This window comes from Ambystoma mexicanum, chromosome 9 (assembly GCF_040938575.1).
Source record: "Ambystoma mexicanum isolate Mex_15411 chromosome 9, UKY_AmexF1_1, whole genome shotgun sequence".
NCBI classification, from domain to species: Eukaryota; Metazoa; Chordata; class Amphibia; order Caudata; family Ambystomatidae; genus Ambystoma; species Ambystoma mexicanum.
In genome coordinates this window covers 1,534,829,352-1,534,854,493 of record NC_090931.1, presented here as the reverse complement: position 1 = coordinate 1,534,854,493, position 25,142 = coordinate 1,534,829,352, and the positions used below count along the sequence as shown (strand labels likewise).

At 45.9% G+C, this 25,142-nt stretch overlaps 1 protein-coding gene across 3 annotated transcripts in view; it reads right to left on the bottom strand.

Annotated features, from left to right (window-relative positions):
• Nucleotides 1-22,185, bottom strand: part of LOC138489461 (zinc finger protein 551-like) — a 184,399-nt gene extending 162,214 nt beyond the window's left edge. For 2 of the 3 annotated variants that reach the window (XM_069617182.1, XM_069617183.1), the window contains exon 1: nt 22,019-22,185. In XM_069617182.1, coding sequence (XP_069473283.1) covers nt 22,019-22,153 — 135 coding nt within the window. In that variant the 5' untranslated portion in view covers nt 22,154-22,185. Of the gene's footprint in view, nt 1-2,428; nt 2,487-22,018 lie in introns of all 3 variants that reach the window. The other variant, XM_069617184.1, reaches the window with a different exon arrangement.
• Between the last annotated feature and the right edge of the window lie 2,957 nt (nt 22,186-25,142).

The window sequence follows — 25,142 nt, the reverse complement described above, 5'->3', positions numbered from 1 at the left end:
ACAGTACTTCAGTGACTTCCTCCTAGTCTGCTAACCTGCCAGGGCTACCACTAAAAAGTCCCTATCTTGGTATACTCGCCTGCCACGACAAAAAGCTCCTAACACTACGACAAGTACTTCTGTGGCGAGGTTCAATTCAAACCATTTGGGAATTTTTTTTGACTTAACAACATAAAAATGTACTACTTCTTCTGGGAAGCCATGATTCACATTGGTGCTGTTTGTTCGACTCTTGTGATTGCCACATGCAATGCAGATTATGCTCCACTCCTCCTGGATGCTTTCCATCAAGACGGCTTCTCTCCTGCCACTCGTTTTCCCACTTTCACATCAAACAAATACTGACAATGGGCCTCATTACCGGTCTGGCGGTAACCCAACCGGTGCTACCGGCAGGCTGCTGCCAGACCCGTAACGAATTACCAGCGCCTGACTTCCTGGTGCCACCGGGCTGTTCCAAGTTTGGCGGCCAAGAAGTCAGGCACCCGCTATTCCGTCAGACCCCATTCCCATAGAGTCCGATAGGAGTTGCCAACAGTGCCGGTGCTCCCATGAAACTGTGGGCAGGTGCCGTCCTGCCCGGCAGGTCTCACCCTGCCAGACGGGTCAGTACCCGCCCGCAGAGTTGTAGTATGCAGTGTTACACTAGGCACACAGAATACAACCAGGTACGATGATAAAGACTTACCTGGACTGCAATGCCCTGGTTCAGTTGTGGTGCCTGGTGTGGAGAAGATCTTCTCGAAGAATTAAGACCATCCTAATGATCAACCCCACTAGCTGAGAGGAACCTAAAGCTAAATCAGCGAATCACTGGGAAGGGTGTGGTGGTCCCTATTACGGGGATAGCCAGTGTTGTAGTGCTGTAGTTTCGTACTGGATGCATCTTCTCCTAAAAGAAGAGGCATGGACTTAGTACATGTCTCTAACCAGTGAACACCACCCTTTCTGTGATCAGCCAATTAAAGGAATCTCCTACCTTGGCATGCAAGAACCTGGTCGACGAAGAAAAGGGAAATTCCAGGGAAATACTAGTAAGGAAGGAAGGTTACAGACTAGAACCTGAACGGCGCACACTAGTATCGGCCTATTGCGCTAAATATCTGCAAAGTGTCTTGGAGTCCAGTGCACATGGAGTTAATGGTTAGTCCAGAGGTAAGTTCCCAATAGTAGCAACACCACGAGTCCTCAGTTGCTTATTGGAGGGAGTATCCCTTTAAGGAGTGAAAAGCAGCAAGTTGCAGTGTAAATAGTAGTTGATGCTGCAACGTGCATGCACCCAGCACGAAACAGAAAGAAAATCAATACTGCAAGTATGTACCGAAAAGATGCAGCAACAGCAGGATTAAGAACCTTGTAGTGTGAGCTGTAGATGCAGATGAGAACAGCCACTGTAGTTGTGTGATTGAAAGAACCGCTGCTGTAGCCGTGATTGCAAATGCCTTTAAATCCGTAACGCAGCAGATAACATCAAGGCTGGATAATGGAGAGAAGCTAGCCTCGGGAAACAGACGACTTAAATGTCTTTGAAGTTTGTAAGGAAGCTGACACAGCACAGTCGATTGTAAGCAGAGATGAGACAGCCGTGGAAGCCAGGCTGCTGAAGAACGCCAGCGTGTGCTCTGTGCGGCGTCTGCAGCACAGCTGAAGCAGGAACCCAAGGCGTGGAACGCACGGAGGAATGAGCAGAAGAAAGAAGCTCGAACTGAATGCTGATCAATATCCGGGCAACGGCAAGCTCCTACTTTCAGGAAACCGAAGGAAAGCAGGAAACGCTGCTCAACGACGTGGAGCAACAGAAGCTTCAAGTAGAAATCTAATCAGAAGCACCGGGCTCCTGTGACCGATGTGCTTTTGTGGGAACAACCACACCCCCAGACATGCAACATGACGACTCACGTCATCTGCAAATCTTCAGGAAGCAAGTCTTATAAATGAAACGGCATACCAGCTCCTGATGCGTCTCCATGGGAACCTGCCAGAGAGTTTATAACAGGAATAGAATGGCCAGGCAGCCAAACTGATGTTTAGAACATAGTACATTCATCCTCATGGAATTAGAACGCGAAGAAGCAGTGGGGGCCAATCTAACAGGCAAGACAGCAGATCCAGAAACAGTGCCAGTAAGCTTACCGGCACAGTTATTTCCGAACCGGGCCACTTATAATGAGGCCTAATGTCTCTTCATTACACTCGCTCTTCTTTGGCTTAGACAGTGGTTGTTAATGTGTTCATTGCCCCTTTCTCACTGGCAATAAGGGTTATAATTAGCTTGCTTCAGTATTGCCCTTTTGGCGTTGGCAATAATGTTGGCCTTCATAGTAATAATTATAAACCTTGCGTCCGTTTACAAGTTCTTAGTATGCTACTTCAAATACTTTATATTAGTATTCAAAATCATTAATGGCCAGCGGGCGATTTAGCTTACCGAAGTTACCCGACAGTGGTGAAGTCACTGGTTGCTGCATACGCGTCTGCTTGCTGCGCTGTGTACGGAAGGCATGGTATCAAACAGAAAGACAGACAAGATTTTTTTTTTTAAAAGAATTTAATTAAATTAAATTTACAACACAACCAAAAATACAAACCAAACACGCAGTGCACTATACAACCATTACATTTAACATCAATTAGTCCTTGACCACCGCCCCCCAAATCCCACCCCCCTTTACGAGCCTGTTTGTCTTTCGTACTCAGTATCTGTTACGCGTGGCAGGGCATCACTTTCCTCGGATTGCGCCGAGTCCAATATTGTTCCAAACAGTGCAGGTATAAGTGATTTCCATGCCATCAGGGTACCCACTTCTTCCCCACTCATGCTACTTGCCTCCTGCCATACCACTGTTTCAGCCTCTGCCCATTTCTGCAATTCCCTCCACCACACCTCCACCCGTGGCCTGTGACACTTTTTCCATCCCATGGCAATCCTCTGCTTTGCAAGCACTTATGCCAAGTCTTTCAGGTTCCCGACATGTTTAAGTTTCCGTGACCTGGGAAACCCTCCCAGCAGGCAGGCAGGCCCAGGCCGTGTCTACGATGAGCGTGACCCCTTTCTCTGTAAGACAGACACAAGTTATCACAGTTCAAGGGTGTTTATTGAACTGCAATTGGGTTTGAGAAACGCCCATCCAATCCTAAAACTAAAGATGTAAGCAAGCTACGACCACCAAATAATAAGAACAGTCCTAGTCGAGTCTGTCAAAATAAAAGGGCCTATACTAATAAACCTATTGCCAATCCTTACTTCTAAATACAAATAGTGTGAGGAACAATGTTATGCAAAAGAAAAGTGTTCAAGAAATTATATGCAGGATATTCAAGCAGTTGGATTCGCTTCTGCATGTTTTCAGCACAAGGTAAGGCTGAACACTCAAGCTCAGTACACTCTCTGGCTGCTCTAGCATGAGGATGCAGTTCAAAACCTTTACATCAGGACATTCTGTGCCAGAGTCTCTTTGCTGTTCAAAGTCTCTTATTTCAGGGGGCTGATGCAACACGACAAACAGTCAAGTTGCTTTCTTCTTAGGATTTCACATGTAAAGCTTCTCGGGTGATTTACTGTTCACCCCTGGTTCCCCTCTGCCGGGCTCAGACAAAATGTATCTGCTTTTCCAAACTTTCTCTACTTCATCAAAATTGAAGACTTTCGACTGTAAGCAGGATTTTGCTTGACCCGTCACAGTACACTTCGATTCACAATTACTCGTTCTCTTCTTGATATAACCTCACTTTCGTTTTTGCCACTTCTCAGCTGGATACCTTACAGAGACCTTTGATTAACACCCATGTAGTGCCAGACCATTCTGTCCAAGGTATTTTATTGTGCTTTTAAGGTTCAATCACTCATCAGCAGTTCAACTTTACTTGCATCTCTTATCATACGTGTTTTAGCAATGTCTGCTCCAGTGCTCACCATAGAAACCATAGAAAGTTGCTGCTTGCAACCTTGGCTTCAACACAGACCGATCTGGTGCCGGTCTCCCCAACTCACTGACTGCGTTGATTCACGGACACTGCTTTGTTCTTGGAGCAAAGGACAGTACCACGGTGGCTGGTACTTCTCCCCACCTTGATTATTGATGCGGGAGGGCCGCAGGTATCTCCAACACACAATGCAGGATTCTTCAGCCAGGTTTCCTAGTCTTACGCTTTCTATTCAAGGTATCTGGAAAGTAACAGGTCCTTGTCGAAAAAGTCAAGGGAACTTCCCTCCTTGCGATCCCCTTCTGTTTTGCCATCTTTCTTCTCTCGTTCCGCTGCAATCTCGAAACTGCTGTTTCCTCGTGTACTTTGCCTTTCTCAGAGTGTTTTCTCGGGCTCTGCCTTTTATCCGTGTGGGGAAGCTTAATGGAAGTCAGGTGTGTGTGATGGTCAGTAATTGCCTGACCTCACCTGACCATTGTATTGGGAAACGTCAGGTAAACTGCTTGGGCGTTAGTCTGTTTTCTCTTATAAGAGGTTGTCCGTGTGAATGTTTATTATTTATTTGTTTGCTTGTTAGGCGCCTATACAATAAGAAAATACTGTTTCAAAGCACCCACAGCACAGGGAGGGAGCAAGGGTGGGAAATACATTAAAACACAATATTTAAGAGCAGTGGGTGGGCAGAGGGACAAACCTACTATGCCTTATGAGTATTCAGAACGTGCAAGTTCAGCAAGAAAGAGGGAACAGGGGGTAAGTGCTGGGGAGTCCGAACTTGTGGGTGAGCCACAGATGAAGTGCTAGGAATGTTGAGTGCTACACAGACTGGGTCGCAGGTGGTAAGTGTGAACCTCCAGAGCAGAGGGTGTGCAGATGCAAGTGCCGTGGATAGACAGGAGCTGGGCAGAATTGATGTGGGTGGTCAGAGCCCCGAGGATGCATAAGGGCCCAGGAAACTAATTCAGCAACTGTGGGATTAGCAGAAGAGAGAAAAAGGGAAGGAGGAGGAAAAGAGGAAAGTCAAGGAGCTTCCGGAATCTGACAAGCTCCTGCTCATGGCGCAGGGGGAGGCCATTCCATAGGAGGGAGCCCGCAGAGGAAAGTCGACGACCCCCTGCCGTCTGTTTAGCAAAACGCTTTACACATAAAGAGTTGGTGCCAGAGGAACGTAGTGATCTAGAGGGAGAGTATTAGTGAGATAAAGTTGAAGATGGTGTGGTCCCCGAGCCCTGACAGCCTTGTGGATGATGCTGATGGATTTGAATTTAGTCCGTGCAGCAACCAGGAGCCAGTGAGGACTGTTAGTGCAGGAGAGATGTGGTCCCTGGGCTTAAAACCAAGTCTTGCTGCCCTATTCTGGATTAGTTGGAGGGGGTGCAGAGTGGAAGATGTGGATTCAGGAGGAGGCTGTTACAGTAGTCAAGCCTAGAGAGAACCAGAGCTTGGGTCACATTGAGCCTATGAGGGAAAGAGAGTAAAGGTCAAATTCCTTTACGAAGGAAGAGCTGAAAGTGGTACTTCTTGGCAATGTCCAGAGTGTGAGGGAGGAAGGAGAGAGAGGAGGCGAAGTTGACTCCAAGGTTTCTGGCTTCAGTTGAAAGCACAGGGGGAGAGCCCAAGTAGGAAGGCTAGAGTGAGGGGAAAAAGGAGTGGGCCGGGGTCCCAATGGGAAGGATCTCAGTTTTACAGGCATTGAGGCAGAGATCGTGTGAGGCGCACCAGGGCTGGATGGCAGATAGGCAGTAAGAGATGATGGAGGGTGCAAGAGGGTCAGCAGGGAGTTGAAAAAGAGCTGTGTGTTGTCTGCGTAACACTGGAAGTTGGAGGAGAAAGAGGAGCTGAGGCGTGCAAGGAGAGCAAGATAGATGTTAAAGAGCCAGTGGAGAGTATAGAGCCTTTGGCGACACCACAGGTGGAGAGGCAAGTAGGTGAGGAGAAGGGGCCCAGGATGACTTGGGAAGAGCGGTTATTGAGGAAAGAGGGTTTGTGTTGTAAAAAGGGGGGAGTAGAGTTCCTAAATATCCTACTTGGTAGGATGGGGTAAAGGTGTTACAGGGAAGGGGATACCGCGTCTCACCATCCAGTGTCCCTCCCACAAAGACCGCTCACCCAGGGGATCCTCCCGCACTGGTCCACCCCCAGAGCTGGATCCAAAAGTGATGGCTGTGTCCTGGCCAGCTGGATGAGACACCTTCTAGTTTCTCACAGCTGCCACAGTGCCTTCTGCTTCCTCTGCCACCTCCTGCACAACAAACTGCTTCAGTTCACTTCCCGCAATTCACGCCAGTTGGGAACGGTACGATTGTGCTCCTGAAACACTCCAATGCCTGCCTGCCACCGGAGCCCAGCTTACAATAAGGAAAGCCTCTCTCTCCAGGGCAAAAGCTTTAAACAATAATGCTTACTGCCACGCAACCTCTGCATTCAAGGCCATCAATATTGGAGACCCCCTCTGGACCACCATTCACTCTGAAGATAGCGGCGGCTCTGGCATCTTCATTTCCCTTCTTCTGCTGCCACTGCAATGTGGAGCCTCTGCAACCACTCCATTCCCTACTTTTAATAGCCTGCAACTGAGGGGCTCCTATATATTCAAAAGACCCACTCAGGTGTGGGTCATTAGAACCACTAGACTGCACCTTGCATTCTAATGCCTCAGAGTCCCTATTCCTCGTCCAAGTACTTTGGGCATTGTGGGACTTCAGATTACTTCTTTTGTTCTGAATATTGTCTTCAACTTTACTCAACTCAATTTTTTAATTACACCTCAAAAAAAGAGTATTAAAAAGGGCTCAATGGTTGGTTCTAATTTAAAGGAGCATTAGCTTCATCGGAAACTAGGATATTAATATTCTGATGTCCACACCTATCATTCTCCTGTTAATTACAAGAGTTTACACTATCATAAATGTGGCCAACTTGTCAAGTGAAGTCTTACTATTGATAAATGACGATTTAAGGGAGACACAGATTCCTAAGAAGCCGGAGTATTAATGTTTCAGTTTCCTATGTTGATTATGACAGTTTACAGACCAACAAGATGGATAGCTTTGGGAAGGGAAAGCTCACTCCGACAACAAGCCATTACATATTCTGGCATCACTGCCATCTCTTCCTCTGAACACAAATACTGTGTCTCTCCCAACGGAGTCCTCCTATTTCCTTGCGGCCCTTCTCCTCCCAGAGAATACACCCCCCCCCCCCAGGCTTAAGATCAGGTAGCGGCTGCCTTCCCCGGGCCGTCTGGGAGGAGACTTTAGGTAGGGCCTTTGCGAGGACTCCGCAGGATTCCTCACATGGGAAAGAGAACACTTAAGGAAAAAGGAGTTGAGGCGTTACTACTAGAGAAAGGGGAACAGATAGCAAAGCTCTGCCATTTATGTTAAAGGAAGATTTTAAGTGAATGAGCAGGGTGGAGGTAACATCAGCGACTAGAGCCTCCAGATAGCAGGGTGGTGCTCGAGAGGGTTTAGGATTTCATCCCTCAAAGGAGTGAGCATGTCGCTGGCCTCTCTGACCATATGCAATATGACTTATTGCATACAATGACAACTGGTCATTGGGTGGAGTAGCATCTACCCTCTCTGCAGGCCATCCATGTACAATATAGCAGCAGACAAACTCAGAAGGGTTTTTCCCCCAGTGTCAGGAGATATGCCTCTCCAACGATCAGTGTTCAGAGAAATCTGCAAGAGATTTGGGAATCTGTGACTAGACCACTTTGCTTCCCCTTGCAAAGCCCAGGTTCTGCTCCAGGTTCACGACACAGTAGGCATGGAGAGTGGATGCACTGTCGATGGAATGGTCCAAGACCCTGGGATATGCATTCCCTCCTGTTCCCATAATTCCACAGGTGATCAGGAAGTTACGGGAGAAAAGTCACAGCAAAAATAAAAAAAGAAAACTCTTGATTCTTCCAATACGGTTAAATGTTGGCCTTTTTCCATTTTACCTCATTTGTCTAAACTTCTTGGAAGACTTGTTCATTCTCAACTTTTACTATATCTTAATTTCCACAATTTTCTCCCTCCTCAATCATCTGATTTTAGGTCAGGCTGCTCACCTGAAACTGCTCTTTTGACCGTCTCCAATTCCATTCTTCTTTTATTCATTTATCATGCGCCGTAGCCCACAGGCATCACGACGCACAAGAGACAAAACACATAATGCATACTGGGAGAGGATAGATTAGACCAGCATCTGTCAAAGAATATAGTTTTCAGGCGCTTTCGTAGGGTTAACAAGTTCTCTTCCGTCCATAAAGCTTCTGGCAATTTGTTCCAGGCCAGAACTGCCTGAACCGGCAAGGAGCGACCATTTCTTCTAGCACGCCTGGTTCTTGGGACAGCTTAAATGCATACTATTGCTTACCCAGTAGTTCACAGCAGTTTTTGTTGTGCCAAACGTTCACCTAAGTAAGATGGGGCCAGCCCGTAAACACAATTGTTTTGGCCTTAAAACAAATCCTGGCTGCAACCGGCAGCCAGTGAAGGTTCCTTCCGTGTGTCGAAATATGTTCATTCCTAGGAATGTTTTTAATGATGCAAACCGCATCATTCTGCAAGGACTGAAGTTTTTGGATATAATTCTTGCTTGCACCACTCAGTAACACACTGCAATAATCAATCATAGGCATTATGGTTGCTCTTACCAGACTCTCAACATTTTTATTGGCGACATATGGCTTGACTAGTCTTAGCAATCTTAAATGATATGCTTTGTTTAACCAGATTGTCCACTTGAACGTCGTCCCGAAGAGAAGGTTAAAAAACGACTCCTAAAGTCTTGACATTATTAGACATCTTAATGTGATGGTCCTCAATGGAGAATCCCAAGTACTGTGTTCCCAACTTGGCTTTTGTTTAGGATGACCCAAATATGAGGAACTCAGTTTTTGTGTCATGGAGGCATAGCCAATTAGTTGATATCCAGGCTTGACTTGCCTCAGAGGCAAGAGAGCTTATTGGCATCTTTAGCATAATCCCCACTCAGCTCAATTATAATCTGAGTGTCGTCGGCATAGTTGGTGAACCGAGCTCCCATTTTCTCAAGTCGGTCAGACAGGGAGCAAATGTAGACATTAAAGAGGGCCAGCGAGAGGCATGCCGCACGTGATCAGTGCTGATTCCGAGGCAGCACTCCCCTCTGCCCCCTGGCCGCCCCCCAAAAGATTTTAGATTTCCCAGTATCTAGGAATGACTTCAGCCATGCAATAGCTTCGCCGGAACAATATCCTAAATCAGAAAGGGTTGCAATGAGCCTCTCATGGTCCACAAGGTCGAAGGCTGCTGATAAATCCAATAACATCAGCGGCTCTGGCTTGCTCGTGTCCACAATGTTGAGCATGTGTGTTTGTAGGTCCACCAAGGCACACTCAGTGCCATGGTTAGACCTAAAGCCTGAATGCCGAGGATGTAAAATATTAGCTCCCTCTCAGTGTCCCTGAAGTTACACAGTAGCAATCTTATCAGCTATTTTAACAGAAACGGGACATTTGTTACAGGTCTTAAATTACTATATACCTTGGTATCTTGACCAGGCTTTTTTTTAACTAAAGGGGTAACTACTACATTTTTATATTGTCTGGGACAGAGTTGAGAGAAACTGGCATCGGTGAAACGTGTGAGGAACGGAGTGAATAATTCAGCATTGTTTAAAACAATCTTAGAAGGAATAGTACCGCACAAACAGGTTGTTGGGCGCATCTTCCCAAGTGTATTTGCCATCCACTGAAATGTGGTTAAAAACAAACATTGGTTTAGCAGCTTGTAAGGTTTTTTTTAAAAAACTTTAGGATTATCCAAACTGTAAGCCTGGATCATATTGGCAGTCATTTTAAGATGGGCTCGTTCAATTTTATCTGCAAAGGCCTGCTGAACCGCAGTACAGTTATTTTTCGTAGGGGTAAATGGTCCTGACTGGACATGAGGTTTTTATAATTTCCTAATTTCCCGATTTCTCAGTCGGTGCATTAAGAATGTTTTTTTGTCTCATATCCTCGCTCCTGTAAAGTTTGTCCAAGGAATTCCAGATGGTCCCACTTCAGTCCTATCTTCCCACTACCCCCCCAAACTACGTTCAGCTCTTATTTTCTTTGATTTCATCGGAGCAACACGCGCTAATAAATCATACAAAAAATGTATCATAGTTCGCTGCTAACATGTATGGGGAGTCAGTATCCGTGGGGAGTCAGTATCCAAAGTAGTGCCCATAAACCTGGTCATACAACCTTCCAGATCTCCAGTGTGTATTTTATTGAAAATTCCTGCTAGTGAAATGTTTTAACACATTCTTTTTCTGCACTAACTTCATGGGTAGCGCGAGTTTAAAATTAATAAATAAATGATCTGACCACACACTTGGCTTCACATCCAAAGGGCTAAGATGCAGGTTCCTGGCTGCCACCCAATCTAAAACATTCCCCTTATTACGGGGAGGTTCTTTACTGTGAATAATAAAACATCGATATTCCGAAGCAACTGCTCTAAGAGCACAGCTTCAGTGTCCAAGACGTTACCTAACCATCTGTTAAAGTCTCCCAAAATGATGGGGGGAGGCTAGAATGTTTAGTTACTTACTCATTGAAAGTGGGAGTCTCATTTGGTGGGAGGTATACCAAAATGATGTGAATGCAATGGTTAGGGGTGGGGTTGCCTTCGTAGCATCATTTCACATCCCTCACACGCAATTTGTGACTGGAAGATACTAAGCTCTTGCCTTGCTAAGATAGCATCCCAGCTCCTTTGTTATTCTCCTGGTTTTTCCCAAAAAATGTATAGCCCTCAGGAGTGGCTAGATTAATATTCAGACCACTAGGGACCTTTAGCAACATTTCTGTGATGCACATAATGTCAACATGATTGTCAAGAATGTAATCACAACTTTTAGTGGCATTTTTGTCCATAGAGCAAGTGTTAAGTAGTGAGATATTAACCACTTTATGTGTGCATATACCTTTAAGTGATTTGTCCGTTAGTGCATTGTAATCATGAAGGACAGCTAATAATACAGTATCAGGAGTATCATCCAGAGGTATACTCGATGAGGAGTTCACAGACCCTTCATCTGTCTGACATCTGAAGTATGAAAATGTTTCAAAATAATTACATCAACTTTGTTAGCCTTTCTATGTTATCAAGTGTTGCAAGGCCAGCTCAGAATGTCTACCTCCATAACTGACTCAGAGCGCAGCGTTTTTGTTGCCCCCGACTCACACGTTGTGGCATCAGTATCTAATATACTGTATTTTTGTACTATTGCATTGCACGCAAGTCTCTGCGCTACCAATAGTGCATTCAGTCTAGGGTCCATCCTCATAACTATAAATATTTCATACATTTTTGAACGAACAGGAGATTGGCACTTACCAGTTCGCCACTACTCAGAGTTCCAAGCAACCGGCGCATCACACAGAGACTTGCTGGACTATGACGCGCCTGGCAGTTAAATATGTAAGTGCTCAAGAACTACAAGATTGATGGATCTTGTCGTTCCGAGCACACACTATAACAAATAGTGCACAGAAAAGTTGGTAACTTTAAGTGGGGCGCTCACAGGGGACTGTAGCCTATTAAGGTGCAATTTGGCAGTTCAAAATATATATTCAACCAATATTTTCAAACTTCCCAATGAATTTCGAAAATGCAGAGATAAATATAATGCAATCAGAAACCAGCTGCTCCAAAATGCAGCAATTAATACAAATTAATAACATTCATATCTAGCTGTTCTAAAATATGGCGATTTCTACAATTTAAATAAAAGTCGAATCTGACTGCTTCAAGGGCATTCTGACTACAAGAAAAGGCGAAGCCTAGATTCAACGTGCCAATGCTGTTAACAAGGAGTTCATGTTTTTTTTATTTGGGCTGAGAAAACACCCTTTAAAACCACAATACATGAAATACAATTCCTTAAAATACATTTTCTCATTACTACAAAAAAATATAGCAACTTACAACAGATACATATTATAATCAATTTTACACATCAAGATCATTATAAATCTGACAAGGTCAATGCTTTAATAAAACGTGTAATTCCCATCACTGTCGACGCAGTACATCCTAAGAGACAACAGTGTCAAATCACATCCTCATCCACTCCTGAGAAAAGAAGGAACAACTTTTCCAAGTGTACACTTCGTATCTTGTCTAGTGCGACGCAACCCATTACCCAGTGTTCAACGGTTTCCAATGTTCCTGCAAGTGTACAGAGCCTACGGGAACCTCGGTCAGGGGAAATCTTACCATGACTTGTTTGGAGTATAACAGATTCCAAGGAAAGCAAAAAAAACGAGCGCATCAGTTTATCCGGGTATATACTAAAAAAACAGAGCTAATACGCCCCTCATTTTGTAATCATCCCTCAAATGTACCAAAGATGGATAAGAATGGAATAGTTCCAAAGTCATCATCCAATCATATTGATATAGAGGTGCCTTTACTCTGGCTGGATGATCTATCAAATATTTTATAGAGAATGTTACTGAGTCTAAAATCATATTATTCTTTTTTTTGTTATAGTCTTATAGCCATATCAAGAACAACAAGTTAATGACTTTTAACACTTATCCCCTTAAAATGTCATAAATTTCATACCAAAACACAAAAAAATGGACCTAGTACAACATTGCTTAGCAAATAAAATATTAAAATCTACAAATATTGATTGCCTTGTGGAGGAAACCCTATTTCATGAAAGTGATAAAATGTTCCAATAAGCTCTTGACTTTAGTGAAACCATACCCAGTTCTTATCTTATTGCCACCACTGGAAAGTTATTTGGCAAGTTCATTATTCGTCTCCAAATTCTTCCCTTCAAGATGGACAAGTGGTCCAGCGTGGCTAGCGGGTAGGTTCCAACTCTGTACAAGAGCTTAGGAATAATTGTAGCCTCACAGTATCTGGTGACTGGTATCAACACAAACTTTCCAAATTTTATGTCAATCATTTTCAATTGCGCGATTAACTTAATAGTATGCTCATTCAACCAGACAAATATTCAGAGAAGATCTCGCATTCACAAGGAAACCCAAATAAAGAAATAGGCGAATCAACAACATGCATATTTCCAATATACCACTTAAAATTGCATTTCTTCCTGCGATTTGCAAATCGTATTATTTTTGATTTTGCAGGGTTAACAATGTTCTTTCATGTACAGTCCAAATCAATTAATCAAGAAGGCCGATTGGAGTAGCATTTAACAAAAAAATAACCGCGTAGGAAAACCATATGTAGTGCAAATTTCGCAATTTAGGAGAGATTAAGGATGCTGAACACAGAGCATCTTCAATAACAACAAAGTTAATGCTCCTCATCTTAAGCTGTCCTCCATTCTGATTCTTCTAGACAAGAGTGCTGCTTTTGACACAGTTCATCATTCTACTTTAATCACCACACTCTCTTCTTTGGGCTTTTCAGGGCCAGGTTTCTCTTGGATTAACTCCTTTCTTTCTAATCGTTCTTTCATGGTCTCTTAGAAAGGTCTTTCTTCCTGATCCTCCCCTCATGGTGTTCCCTAGGGCTCTGGTCTTGAGCCCCTTCTGTTCACTCTCTATACTTCTCCTTTATCTGCTTTACTCTCTGGTTATGGTTTTCAAGTCCACCTCTATGCAGACAACACGTGTGCTGCAAACTCATCTCAGAACAGGTTATCATGCCACGTTCTTTCTGGAAAGGAGCGCCTGCTACCTTTTTGAAACACTAAGATCCTAGTATCATTTCCATCAATTACTGACTCTATCCTTCAACGTCTGTCTGCTTGTTTAACTACCACAAAATCATGGATGTCGTCTCGTTTCCTTTGTCTAAACCCAATAAAAACAGAAAACCTTTTCTTTCCTGCTTTTTCAAAAAGTCCTCCAGCTCTGTTATATCTTTTGCTCCACTACACCGCCCCTTTTGAAACTAGGCTCGTAATCTAGGTATTATTTTTCTTTACATAGCCAGATCAATAGGTTTGCCACTAAACTTCTGCCTCAGTCAATGGTTCTTTCTTGTATACATGACTGTTCGTCTCTTCATGTTGAACTCCCTAAATGTTCCCTTTTTCCTCTAGGCTCAATCTTGCACTCTGCGGTTTGTATTCTTTTGTGTCTTCCTATGTCTGCTTACCTTACTTCTTACCTGGCTCATTCACGATTGTTATCAATCAAGCACGGTTTTGAAAATATCCGGTCTTTAAATGTATACATGCTCTGGTTCCTTCTACTCTTTGTTCCCGTCAAGGAGTTCCCCCCTTCTCACCTGGGTTCGATGCTTGCCAGTGTCTTCGATTGCTGCCTTCTTGCGAACGCTCCTGGTCTTGAACAGTGCTGCTCGAGTCTCGTCTGGTTCCAGGTTGCGTTTAGTTCCGGAAACGCAGAGTGCAGGAATCCGGGAGTCTTGGAAAAGCTAGTAATGCTCGGAATCAGAAAGGGGGAAGGGTCAGGAGCAGGTAATAGCACTGGGACAATGAAAACAATACTGCGAGCTACGAACACACGTCTCAGGCTACTCTGCAATAGCATTGAGCCGCGCAGAGCCGCGGTCTATAAATAGATCCCGTCGCGTTCAGCGCATGGAGCGAGCAAGGGCTTCAGCTCCGGATGGCCATGTTGGAAGTAGTACGGAATGTAAGCCCCGTTGAGACAAGGACCAGGAGGTCCAAAAGGGGCGTGATCTGAAGTTCATGACAGCATGCCTCCTCCGAAGGCCTTTTCCTCCAGGTTTGCCCGGGTGTATTAGGTGAAATCTTCTGAGCAACCGAGGAGCCGTGATATTTTAAACAGGTTCCCAGGTCCTTTCGCTAGGAGGATATCCTTTCCACTCCACTAGGTATTGAAGATGGCCCCGCTTATACCTGGAGTCACAAATCCGGGACACCTCATATTCCAGTTGGTTGTCAACCAGTAGAGGAGGAGGTCTAGTGGATTTTCGAGAGGATTGGATGTAGGGTTTCAATTGGGATGTGTGAAAAACTGGATGAATTCTTTTCCAGGCGTCAGGTAGTTTGATTCAATATGAGACAGGATTGATAATCTCCTTGATGGGAAATGGACCATAGTAGCGGGGAGCCAGCTTGTATGGTCGCAAGTGTCGGGGGGTGGGGGGGAAGTAGTTTTGATGACAACCACACTCGGTCACCGACCGTATAGGAAGGACCTGGTCTTCTCTTGGAGTCTGCATACCTCTTGGTCTGTAATCTGGCTTTTTCCAAGTGTTCTTTAGCCTCCCGGTGAATGTTGATAAGAGTTTCGATCCAGGAGTCAACAGTAGGTACTGGTGTAGGGTAAGGAAGAACCGAGGGTAAAACCGAGGATGGAACCACTGACTACAATAAAAGGGGCTGGTCTGTAGCGCTGAGTGTTCAGAGTTGTTGTAAGCGAATTCTGCAACGGGTATCTGGAGAGACCAGTCATCCTGGACCTTGGTGGCGAAACATCGGAGATATTGTTCCAGGGTCTGGTTTGCACGTTCTGTGGCTCCGTTGGTTTGGGGGTGATATCCTGAAGAGAGGGCACGTTGGATTCCTAGAACTCGACAGAGGTGTTTCCAGAATTGTGAAATGTATTGGGGACCCCGGTCAGATATGATCTTGGAAGGAAGCCCATGTAGTCGGTATATGTGTTCCAGAAATATTCCAGCTAGCTCTGAAGAGGAGGGTAGTTTCATCAGTGGCGTAAAATGGGCCATATGGGTAAACAAATCTATGGTGACCATGATGGTTGTATATCCTCGGGAAGGTGGTAACTCCACTATGAAGTCTGTAGCGATAATTTCCCATGGTTTAGAGGGTAGAGTGGGCTGCAGAAGACGACCCGCCGGTCTTTTGTTATGTTTATTTTGGACACAGGTCATACAAGCCTGGATGTATTGCTGTACGTCAGACTTCATTTTAGGCCACCAGAACTGTCTCTGAATAAGACGGAGGGTGTTGGTGATACCTCGGTGCCCGGAATGGAGTGTGTCATGACAAAGGTTTATTATTTTCTGCTGTAACTCCCGTGTAGGAATGAGTAGTGCATTGTCCTTGAATAAGTAGCCTTCCTTGGCTCTTAATTTCCAGTGGTTTCTTGTTGAGATGTCGTTCCACATTTCCGAGGTTGGGTTTGCGATCAGACCTCTTCCAGGAGATCAACTGCTTGGGCTACGAAGATCGTGGGAGAAAACATCTTAGGAAATGCCTTATCTTCAGTGGTCACGTAGTCAGGACAGCGAGACAAGGCGTCAGCAATCAGGTTCTGTGATCCAGGGACATGAGTAATATGGAACTGATACTGGGGAAAAATGTAGGCCCAACGTGCCTGACGACTGTTCCTGCACTCCAGTGACTGTAGAATCTGAAGGTTTTGATGATCAGTATGGACTTGGACAGGATGTCTGGCTCCTAGAAGTAGGTGTCGCCATTCAGTGAAGGCTTGGCGAATGGCTAACAGTTCCTTTTCCAGGATGGAGTAGTGCGTTTCACTCAGAGTTACGGTTCTTGAAAGATAAGCAACGGGGTGTTCCAAATCGTCCTCCATTTTCTGCTTCAACACTGCTCCAATGGCGTAATTAGAGGCATCCGTTTCCACTAAAAAGGGTCGACTTGTATCGGGTTGAGCCAAAATGGGAGCTTGTGTAAACTCGGTCTTCAAACACTGGAATGCAGTTTCTTGTAATGTTGACCAGACAAATGGGGTATCCTTCTTTAGCGGAGCCACTATAGGTTGTACAATCTCGGAAAAGGTGGCTATGAACTTCCGGTAGAAATTGGCTAGTCCTAGGAAGGATTGGATTCGATTTGTTTCACGGATGTGGGAGTAGGCCATGCGAGAATGGCCTTTACTTTTGAAGGGTCCATGCCAATCCCCTCTGGACTAAGGATAAATCCCAGATAGTGCACAGAGGTAACGTGAAACAAACATTTTTCAGGCTTGGCTAAGAGGTGATGTTCCCGGAGTCTTTGTAGAACTGCCTTAACATGTCCTTCATGCTTCAGAGGGTCCTTGGAAAAAAATCAATATGTCGTCCAGATAGACAATGACGAAGAGAAACAACATGCCAGAGAACACCCTATCCATAAAACGTTGGAATACTGTTGGGGCATTGGCTAGTCCAAAGGGCATGACCAGGTACTCGTAGTGTCCAAAGGGTGTTCTAAAGGCGGTCTTCCACTCATCTCCTTCCCGGATACGGATCAAATGGTAGGCACCCCTGAGATCTAATTTGGTGAATATTACTGCACCTCTCACTGCTTCCAGGATATCCGATATCAAGGGTAGTGGGTATCGGTCCTTAAGAGTGCATTGATTTAGGCCACGATAATCGAGGCAAGGTCTAAGTTCCTGGGTGTCTTTCAGGAACAAAGAACAATGAAGCGCCTGCTGGTGACTTTGAAGGTCTTATGGTACCGTTTTCAAGGTTTGTATCCAGGTATTCTTTGAGGGCCTTTTTCTCAGGTTCGGAAAGGATAAACATCCTACCGAAAGGGATCACTGCCGAGGTTTCCGTTTCAATTGCGCAGTCTTCGGGTCTGTGTGGAGGTAAAGCATGGACTATGGCAGTGGAAAATACATCAGCGAATAGGCCTCCGGAACCTGTATTATATTGGAAACCATTCTTACTCCTTAGATGGTTCCTGAGGGGCTGTTAAAGGAAGTTCCAGGGATAGACAATGAGACATACAAAACTCCGAGCCTAGGAATAGTGATCCTGCTGTCCAGTTTATATATGGGTTGTGTTTTTGTAACCAGGGCATACCCAATACCATGGGGTAGTGGGCGGACTTAATGATATCGTATCTGATTAGCTCTTGATGGTGTTTTATTGAGAGCTGGATTTCCTTGGTCTGTAGGCTTATGGGCACTGAACTGAGGGGTCTTCCATCAATGGATTCCACAGGCTGCATGGTGCTTTGTGCCTCATATGGATTTGATGACTGATAACCCATTCCTGATCTATGAAGGTTCCCATAGCTCCACAGTCAACCAAGGCCAGAATGGGGCAGATCTTACTCTTCGAGGGTGAAAGAAATGCCTGGAGAACGACCAGTCTGTTTTGTCCAGGAGAGTTCAAGGATGGAATTGATGTGGAGCAAACATCTCTCTCTCGAATCTCTGCTCCATTTAAGATCGGGAGCTGGCGTTTCCCGAACGCCGAGGAGGTGCCAGAGGACATTCCCCGACCAAATGTTTGTCTGAAGCACAATACATACACAAACCCGTTTGGATCCTTCTCAACCTTTCTTGAGGTGATATGGGTCCACGAAAGGCTCCAATTTGCATGGGTTCAGGTTCTGGGGCTGGGCTTGGGTCCGTTCTGGCTGTGCTCTCAAAGGACGTCTTGGGTGGGTTTCCCTTGGATTTCTTCTTTTCAGCCTTCCTTTCCTGGATGCGAAAGTCTATTTGCAAGGCCAGGTCCATTAGTGCTTGGAATGAATTTGGTCGAGCCACCCTGGCCAGTTCATCCTTGATCTCATTGTTCAGGCCTCTCCTGAACAGGGTAAAACTAGCCTCAGAGGACCAGTCTGCTTCCTTAGCCAATTGTTTAAATCTGATCACATAAGTGAGCATATCTTGGGAGCCCTGTTGAAAGTCCAGCAAGCGTTCTTGGGCAGTATAGACCTGCTCTGGACGGTCAAACATGCCTTTAAGGGCCTGTATGAACCCACCATAATCATCTAGGAGGGCATCGCCGGAGTTAACAAGGGGTGTTGCCCAAGTTAAGGCGTTGCCGGAAAGGTGGGATATGATGAAACCCACCTTAGCCCTAGGAGTCGAGAAATAATAGGGCTTGAAGGTAAAGTGGACCAGGCATGAATCCAGGAATCCGTGAAGTGTTTTTGCCGAACCATCATACTTGTCAACAATACCGCCCAACAGGGCACTCTCCTTTGTAGCAGAATCCCAGGAAAAGGCCAATTGTTTGAGTGCAGCGTTTTCCGCTTTAAGATTTTGGACCTCGGTTGATAATTCTTGCATGCGTCGCATTAAGTCCTGCACGGCGGCTTCAATCTCGTTTTTAGGTTCGATCGGGTGGCGTCTCAAACTGTCAAGGAATTCCCCCCTTCTCACCTGGGTCCGATGCTTGCCGGTGTCTTCGATCGCTGCCTTCTTGCGAACGCTCCTGGTCTTGAACAGTGCTGCTCGAGTCTCGTCTGGTTCCAGGTTGCGTTTAGTTCCAGGAACGCAGAGTCCAGGAATCTGGGAGTCTTGGAAAAGCTAGTAATGCTCGGAATCAGGAAGGGGGAAGGGTCAGAGCAGGTAATAGCACTGGGACAAATGAAACAATACCGCGAGCTACAAACACACGTCTGAGGCTACTCTGCAATAGCATTGAGACACGCGGAGCCGCAGAAGGCGTGGTCTATAAATAGATCACGCCGCGTTCAGCGCATGGAGCGAGCAAGGGCTTCAGCTCTGGACGGCCATGTTGGAAGTAGTAGGGAATGTAAGCCCCTTTGAGACAAGGACCAGGAGGTCCAAAAGGGGTGTGATCTGAAGTTCATGACAGTTCCTTCCTATCTTTATATCAACCTTCTTGTAATCTACGTTCGGCGGCACTTCTTCTTGACCATCCCCCATGCTCCAGGCAACTCCTCACGATTTAGATCATTTCAACCTCTAGGGAATAAACTCTGGAATGCTCTTCCACTTAACATCCACTCTTGTTCTACTCTCTCAATTTAAGAAACTCTTAAAATCTAATCCCCTTCATTCAGCTTTTCCGGACTCATGTAATTTTCTCTAGCTGTGTTCTTCCCAATCATGTTTTTTGTATTATCATTTCTATTTATGTAAAGCACTTTGAATAAATGTGCAATATAAGCATCAGATAAATGCAAAATAAAATTATACGTGAACCCTCCCTGGCCAAGGAGGGGTTGGTTCCCAGTACTAGTCAAACTACAGATGGTGCACCCGTGGGTATTACCCAGGCGGCTTTCTCCCTTACACGGGGTGACATCTCAATCATGAAAGCTGAGAGGAGTGGATTACAGAAGCTAGTTATCGCCTTTCAGGCGGCAGCAATAGTCCAGAAGGCTCGTCGGTCTTTTACACTTCGGTCAAACAAACGTCATTGGCCCAACTTTGTGGCATGGTGCAGCAGAAAGAATCTGCTGATTCCTGGTGATTTTGCAGTTTTAGCAGTAAGGCGCATTAAAGGGCCAGGAAGCGTTATACTTGCCGGTTCCCTGGGGTGCCATTACAACATCCAGGGAGCATTGGTCACATCCTCCAGGGAGTGACAGTTTGTTGGCCAGGCTTCTTAAGAGCAGAGCTGTTTCAAGGCCAGTGGTATCTGATCCCCAGCCCCATGGGATCTAACTTTGGTTCTCAGCATGTTGCAGAAGCCCCGCCACCCCCTTTGAGCCACTGGAGTCTACTGAGTTGAGGTATCGAACTCTGAAAACCACATTCTTAGTGACAGTCACCTCAGCCAGGAGAAATGGGAGATCGGGGCTCTTCTGTGCAGACATCCTTTTTGAAAAGCTGGAAAGAGGTTTGTGCCTTGCAATGTAATCCTGCCTCCGTTACCAGGGTTGCCTCTAGGTGTCACAGGTCTCAAGAGATAGTGCTCGCAGCCTTGAGAGACTCACTCTCCCGAAGTGGGGGCACGGAACTGTCTAGATGTGAGAGATCAGTATTGGAATACCTGGACTGTTAGTCCATTAGGAAAACTAACATCTTGCTGGTGATGTTTGGGGCAGCGGGGTTGTGGGCAGAAAGCTTCTTCAGGGACCATTAGTAGATGGATTAGGACATTTATTTTGATGGTTTACGAGTAACATCCTAGGGGGCGCTATTCAGAGCACATCCACTAGAGGGGTGGACACCTCTTGGGCAAATCCATGGAAGAAATCAATCTACAGGGCAGCCACATAGGATCATCCTAATACATTTATTTGGCACTACCAGTTGAACGTGGTGGGTCCCAGGTCAACTTCCGTTGGGGTGGGGGTGTTGGAATCCGGGGCTCGGTGAATACTAACTTGCACCAGGGTCTGTAAAATAGAATTGGTGGTGGGGGGATTAAGTACGATATTAGTGTCCCTAGCGGTTGAGGTGATTGAACCTCCCCCCCCCCATGGCCTTGGCGCATCTAAAAGGCACGTTCTGGGAAGATGAGGAGGGACATGGAGGTAATGTTTGAATTACTTACCTCGTCCAAGTACAGACGTCTCTCACTTCCATCACTGGATAGGGGAAGGGTCCAACGACAGTGCTATAAACTGAGGCCTCATTGGTATGGGAGATGTTCCACCTCCAGAGGATACGATAGTTTATTTATATAGCGCCTATATACAGTGTGTTTCAAAGCGCTTCAAGGCAAGGGAGGGAACAAGGGAAAATACACATTACATTCTTACAGGCCATGAACCGTAGGATGTGAAATTAACTATCGTACTCGGCCTGACAACATTTCAAATAGTGCAAGAGCTAAGACATAGGAAGGGAGAAAGAGAGTGGGAAGGAAATGGAAACATACAGGCAGCGTGAGTGATGAAGAGTTTGGGAGGGGTTCCAGAAGAAGGAGGAGGCTATCAAAAGGTAAGTACTGGCAAGAGTAGGACTGTGAGTAATGAAGATTACAAGAAGTAATCCAAACATGTTTTGTTTGTGGATCTGACGTGCACGTTGATACAGCAGAAGGCTCTTGGTTTCCGATTTTATTCGGGGCGTGAATAATATCTGGAGGGGGCGGCTGGTGACGCTAAGGTCTAAGCTCTGCTCAGAGGGGAAGGGCCATGGGGAACTTGAGGAGGGGATGGCAGAGGCATTGGTTGGTATGTGGGGGGTCGAAATACTTTTTTAATGTCGTAATATTATCGCTGCCCCGAACTACGGTGGGTCCATTATTCTATACACCAATGCCAATTTCATGAACGGTGGTTATAGAGGGTTACCAGGCGGTTGCCAGCTGCCCCTAGGTCACCTTAGGCTTTATTTTTTTTTGGCTGCTAGGGGAATTCTAGGCCGTATAGGTGCACAGGTAATGGCCTAAGCGAAACTACAAGTCCCAGAATGCAAGGCTTCTGGCTGAAGGCCGGGGTCTGCTGAAGGTGAGCCTCGTGGCAGGGCCCAGTGACTGGTCCCCAGAAAAATGCAAAACAGGAGGCCACTCACCCCGTCCTGTCCGGGCATTGCTACAGGGGGCCCTCCTGGTGATTCCTCCCCAGCGAAGGAAGCGTCCACCAGGCGGAGGTCAACAGTGGGAAGAGGTTGAAGAAGTCCCTCGGCAGGAAGTGGGGAGACGGACATGGAGCCGAGCACTGCACTGCGGCTGCGCAGAACACGAGACACTAATCACAGGGACAGGTGACGGAGGCGCATGACTAACGGCACGGCTATTAGGCGCATGCGCAAATCAATAGTAATGCCGAACCCAAGCGTGCACATGCGCAGTCGGATAGGAAAGCCGTACCTTAACCGGGCGCATGCGTAGTACGTTTATTTGCTCATCCATTTTGAATGTGCGCCTAAGTAGTGTCTAATTTAAGCAGGTTCTCGTGGCATCAAAACAGCATGAGCATTAGCTTCAAATCATTCTATAAGTATGCCACCACTTTTAAGCCACGTCCCTTTTATGTCACCAGCTTTTAAGGAAGCAATACCGGCGTCAGGTGGATGTGTCGCCTCCTAGTGGATTGTATTTCACAGCTAGCACAATTTCAACTTTTCACAGTAGGCTCCAGGGGCCACTGTAGCACCTGACCTCTGCTGTAGTTACTGAAAGTAAGCAAGAAGGCCACCCAGTCCTGTGTTTTGCTTGAAATTCTGGTGCTTGTAGTTACCCTCCATTTCAAGTGGGAGAGATAAAAGCTACACTTCCCAGAATCCAAACAGGAAAAAACAGGCACTGTGTCTCTTGTGCATGGTGACTGCGAGGGGACACAGTATGAGATGATATGATATCGTTTATTTATATAGCGCTTATACACAATGTGTTTCAAAGCACTTCAAGGCAAGCGAGGGAACAAGGAAAAATACAATGGCATTCTTACAGGCCACGAACAGTAAGGATGTGAAATTAACTATCATACTCGGCCTGACGACATTTCAGATAGTGCAAGAGCTAAGATATAGATAAGGAAAGGAGTGGGAAGGAAATGGAAACAGGCGATTACCGTACTAGGCCTGACAACATTTCAGATAGTGCTGGGGGGGGGGGGACAAGTGAGGGGAGAGGAGACAGACAAGGTTGCTATCTAGGTCCAGGGACAACAATTCTGATACTGTACGTGCATAGAAGAAAGTAAGGGGAGGAGAAAGGAAAAGGGAGAGGAGAGAACAGAGAGTAAGCTGTCAAAAAGAGTGGAGAAGAAAGAGGAGAGCGAATACAATTGCAGAAGTCATGAGGGCAAGATGCAAGATTACACCATGAGGACAAGATGCAAAGGAAGTCCAGCATGAGAGTTGAGAAAGGGTGACGCACAGTGAACCAATGAAGTCCATAAAATTCAAATCCAGTAATGACCACAAGACGGTGATGGTGAAACCAGAATGCATCAGGACAAACTCCTTCAGAAGTAGGCTGGAGGGCGGTGAGGGGGAGCAGGGTAAAAGAAACAAGCAAACAGGCAACACCTGTGTGCCAGAAGGTGGGGCACGGGGGAAACAGATGGGGTGATGATGGCCTGTGGGGACAGAAGGAGTAAACACATGTTGGTGCATGCTTACCTGCTGTCTGAGCAGGGGGTCGGGCACTGGTTCCTCCTGGTCCATACAGGAATTGCCCTTTTCTTTGTCTGCCCTTCGCTTCAGACGCCCGGCGAGAGACGCCCTTGATCTAAAAGTTAAGAGCAGGAAGGAAGAGGCAGGGCTAAGAAGGTGGGTGGTGCTTAGGCCAGGCGACCTAGACCCACTTGCATCTGCTCCCCATCTGCAAAGGAATAGGCAGGAGGGCTATTTAAGTAGGAAAAAAGAATGGCAACCAGGAAGGCATCAGGTGGGCGGGGCTTAGGCCAGGTGACCTAGACCCACTTGGACCTGCTCCCCATCTGCAAAGGAAAAGAGGCTGGAGGGCTCCTTAAGTAGGGAAAAAGAGCAGCAACCAGGAAGGCACCAGCTGGGTGGGGCTTGCTAAGTGGGGAAAAGTTACCAGTAACATCGGACCCAAGTGTTGTGCAGCTTGAGGACTGCAAGGAAAGTTTCCAATTTAACTGTTAACGTTTTTGGAATTGTTACTGCGCTGCTTTGAACACCAGGGGCTAACTTCTCTGACTGCCTGGAGGCTGGCAGCGGCCTCCCCTGTTAAACTCACCCTGCCCTGTGAGTGTTACTCTCTGCTCTGATCGGTTTGAAACGACTTAACATCAAAACATACATTAATTTACTTTGTCTGAGACAGCAAACATCAAGCAGTCAGTTGAGCCACTCCAGGCTCGGTCCTTTGAGCCCCCCTGCAGACTTTTGAAACTTGCTGTTGGTTCTTGTATTTTCGCTGACAGTATCTCTATGTGCTTGGGCTCACCGCTGGAGGACTGTTATAAGGCCAAGAAATCAAAAAATGTAAAACGCATTAAAAAAACGTAATACCTTTTCCGTGATGTTACCATACCGGAGTAACTGGTTAAGAGAAGTTTCACTGCCAATGTTATACAGAAAGTGATGACTCCGGTTTTGGAAGAAAGTATTGGGGAGGGAACACACAATGTGTTAGAGGAGGTTATCTGTGTTGGAGATAGTCAGCAGCTTTCAAGTAATTATAACTCTCATGAAAAGATTATTATCGTTATTGGGTTACAACAGGCAAGAGCTGAAGTTGGTATTCAAACTGATCATATGGTGAGAATGCTGATGGAACACTATGACGGAAAGAGGGCCGGGCAATATCTAAGAAATTGAGAGGAACCCAGTCTTAGCTGGACATGGAACCCTCCCTAGTGTTCTGGATATGAGTGAGAACTCTATTCTGGTTATAGATAAAAATAATAACAAAACCGCATCCACGGAGGAGGGTTGTAGACCTGGCTGAGGAGTGTACCCCGATCTTTGAATGTAAGACTGATAAGTATTGATTATTGGCGAAATTGTATTTTCTGAGCTTGAACCAAGCCCTACCCGGTCCAGTAAAGGTGGACTCTACTGGCCGGGTTGGTAGTAATTTGGGGGCATCAGGCAATACCTTTATACAGGGTACCGAGCAGGATAAATTCTTCTGTAAATTGTATGTATCGCACATTACACAGATACCTGAGGAATACGTTCGTACAACCGACTTGTTCGGCCAACGAGATCAGTAGTCTCA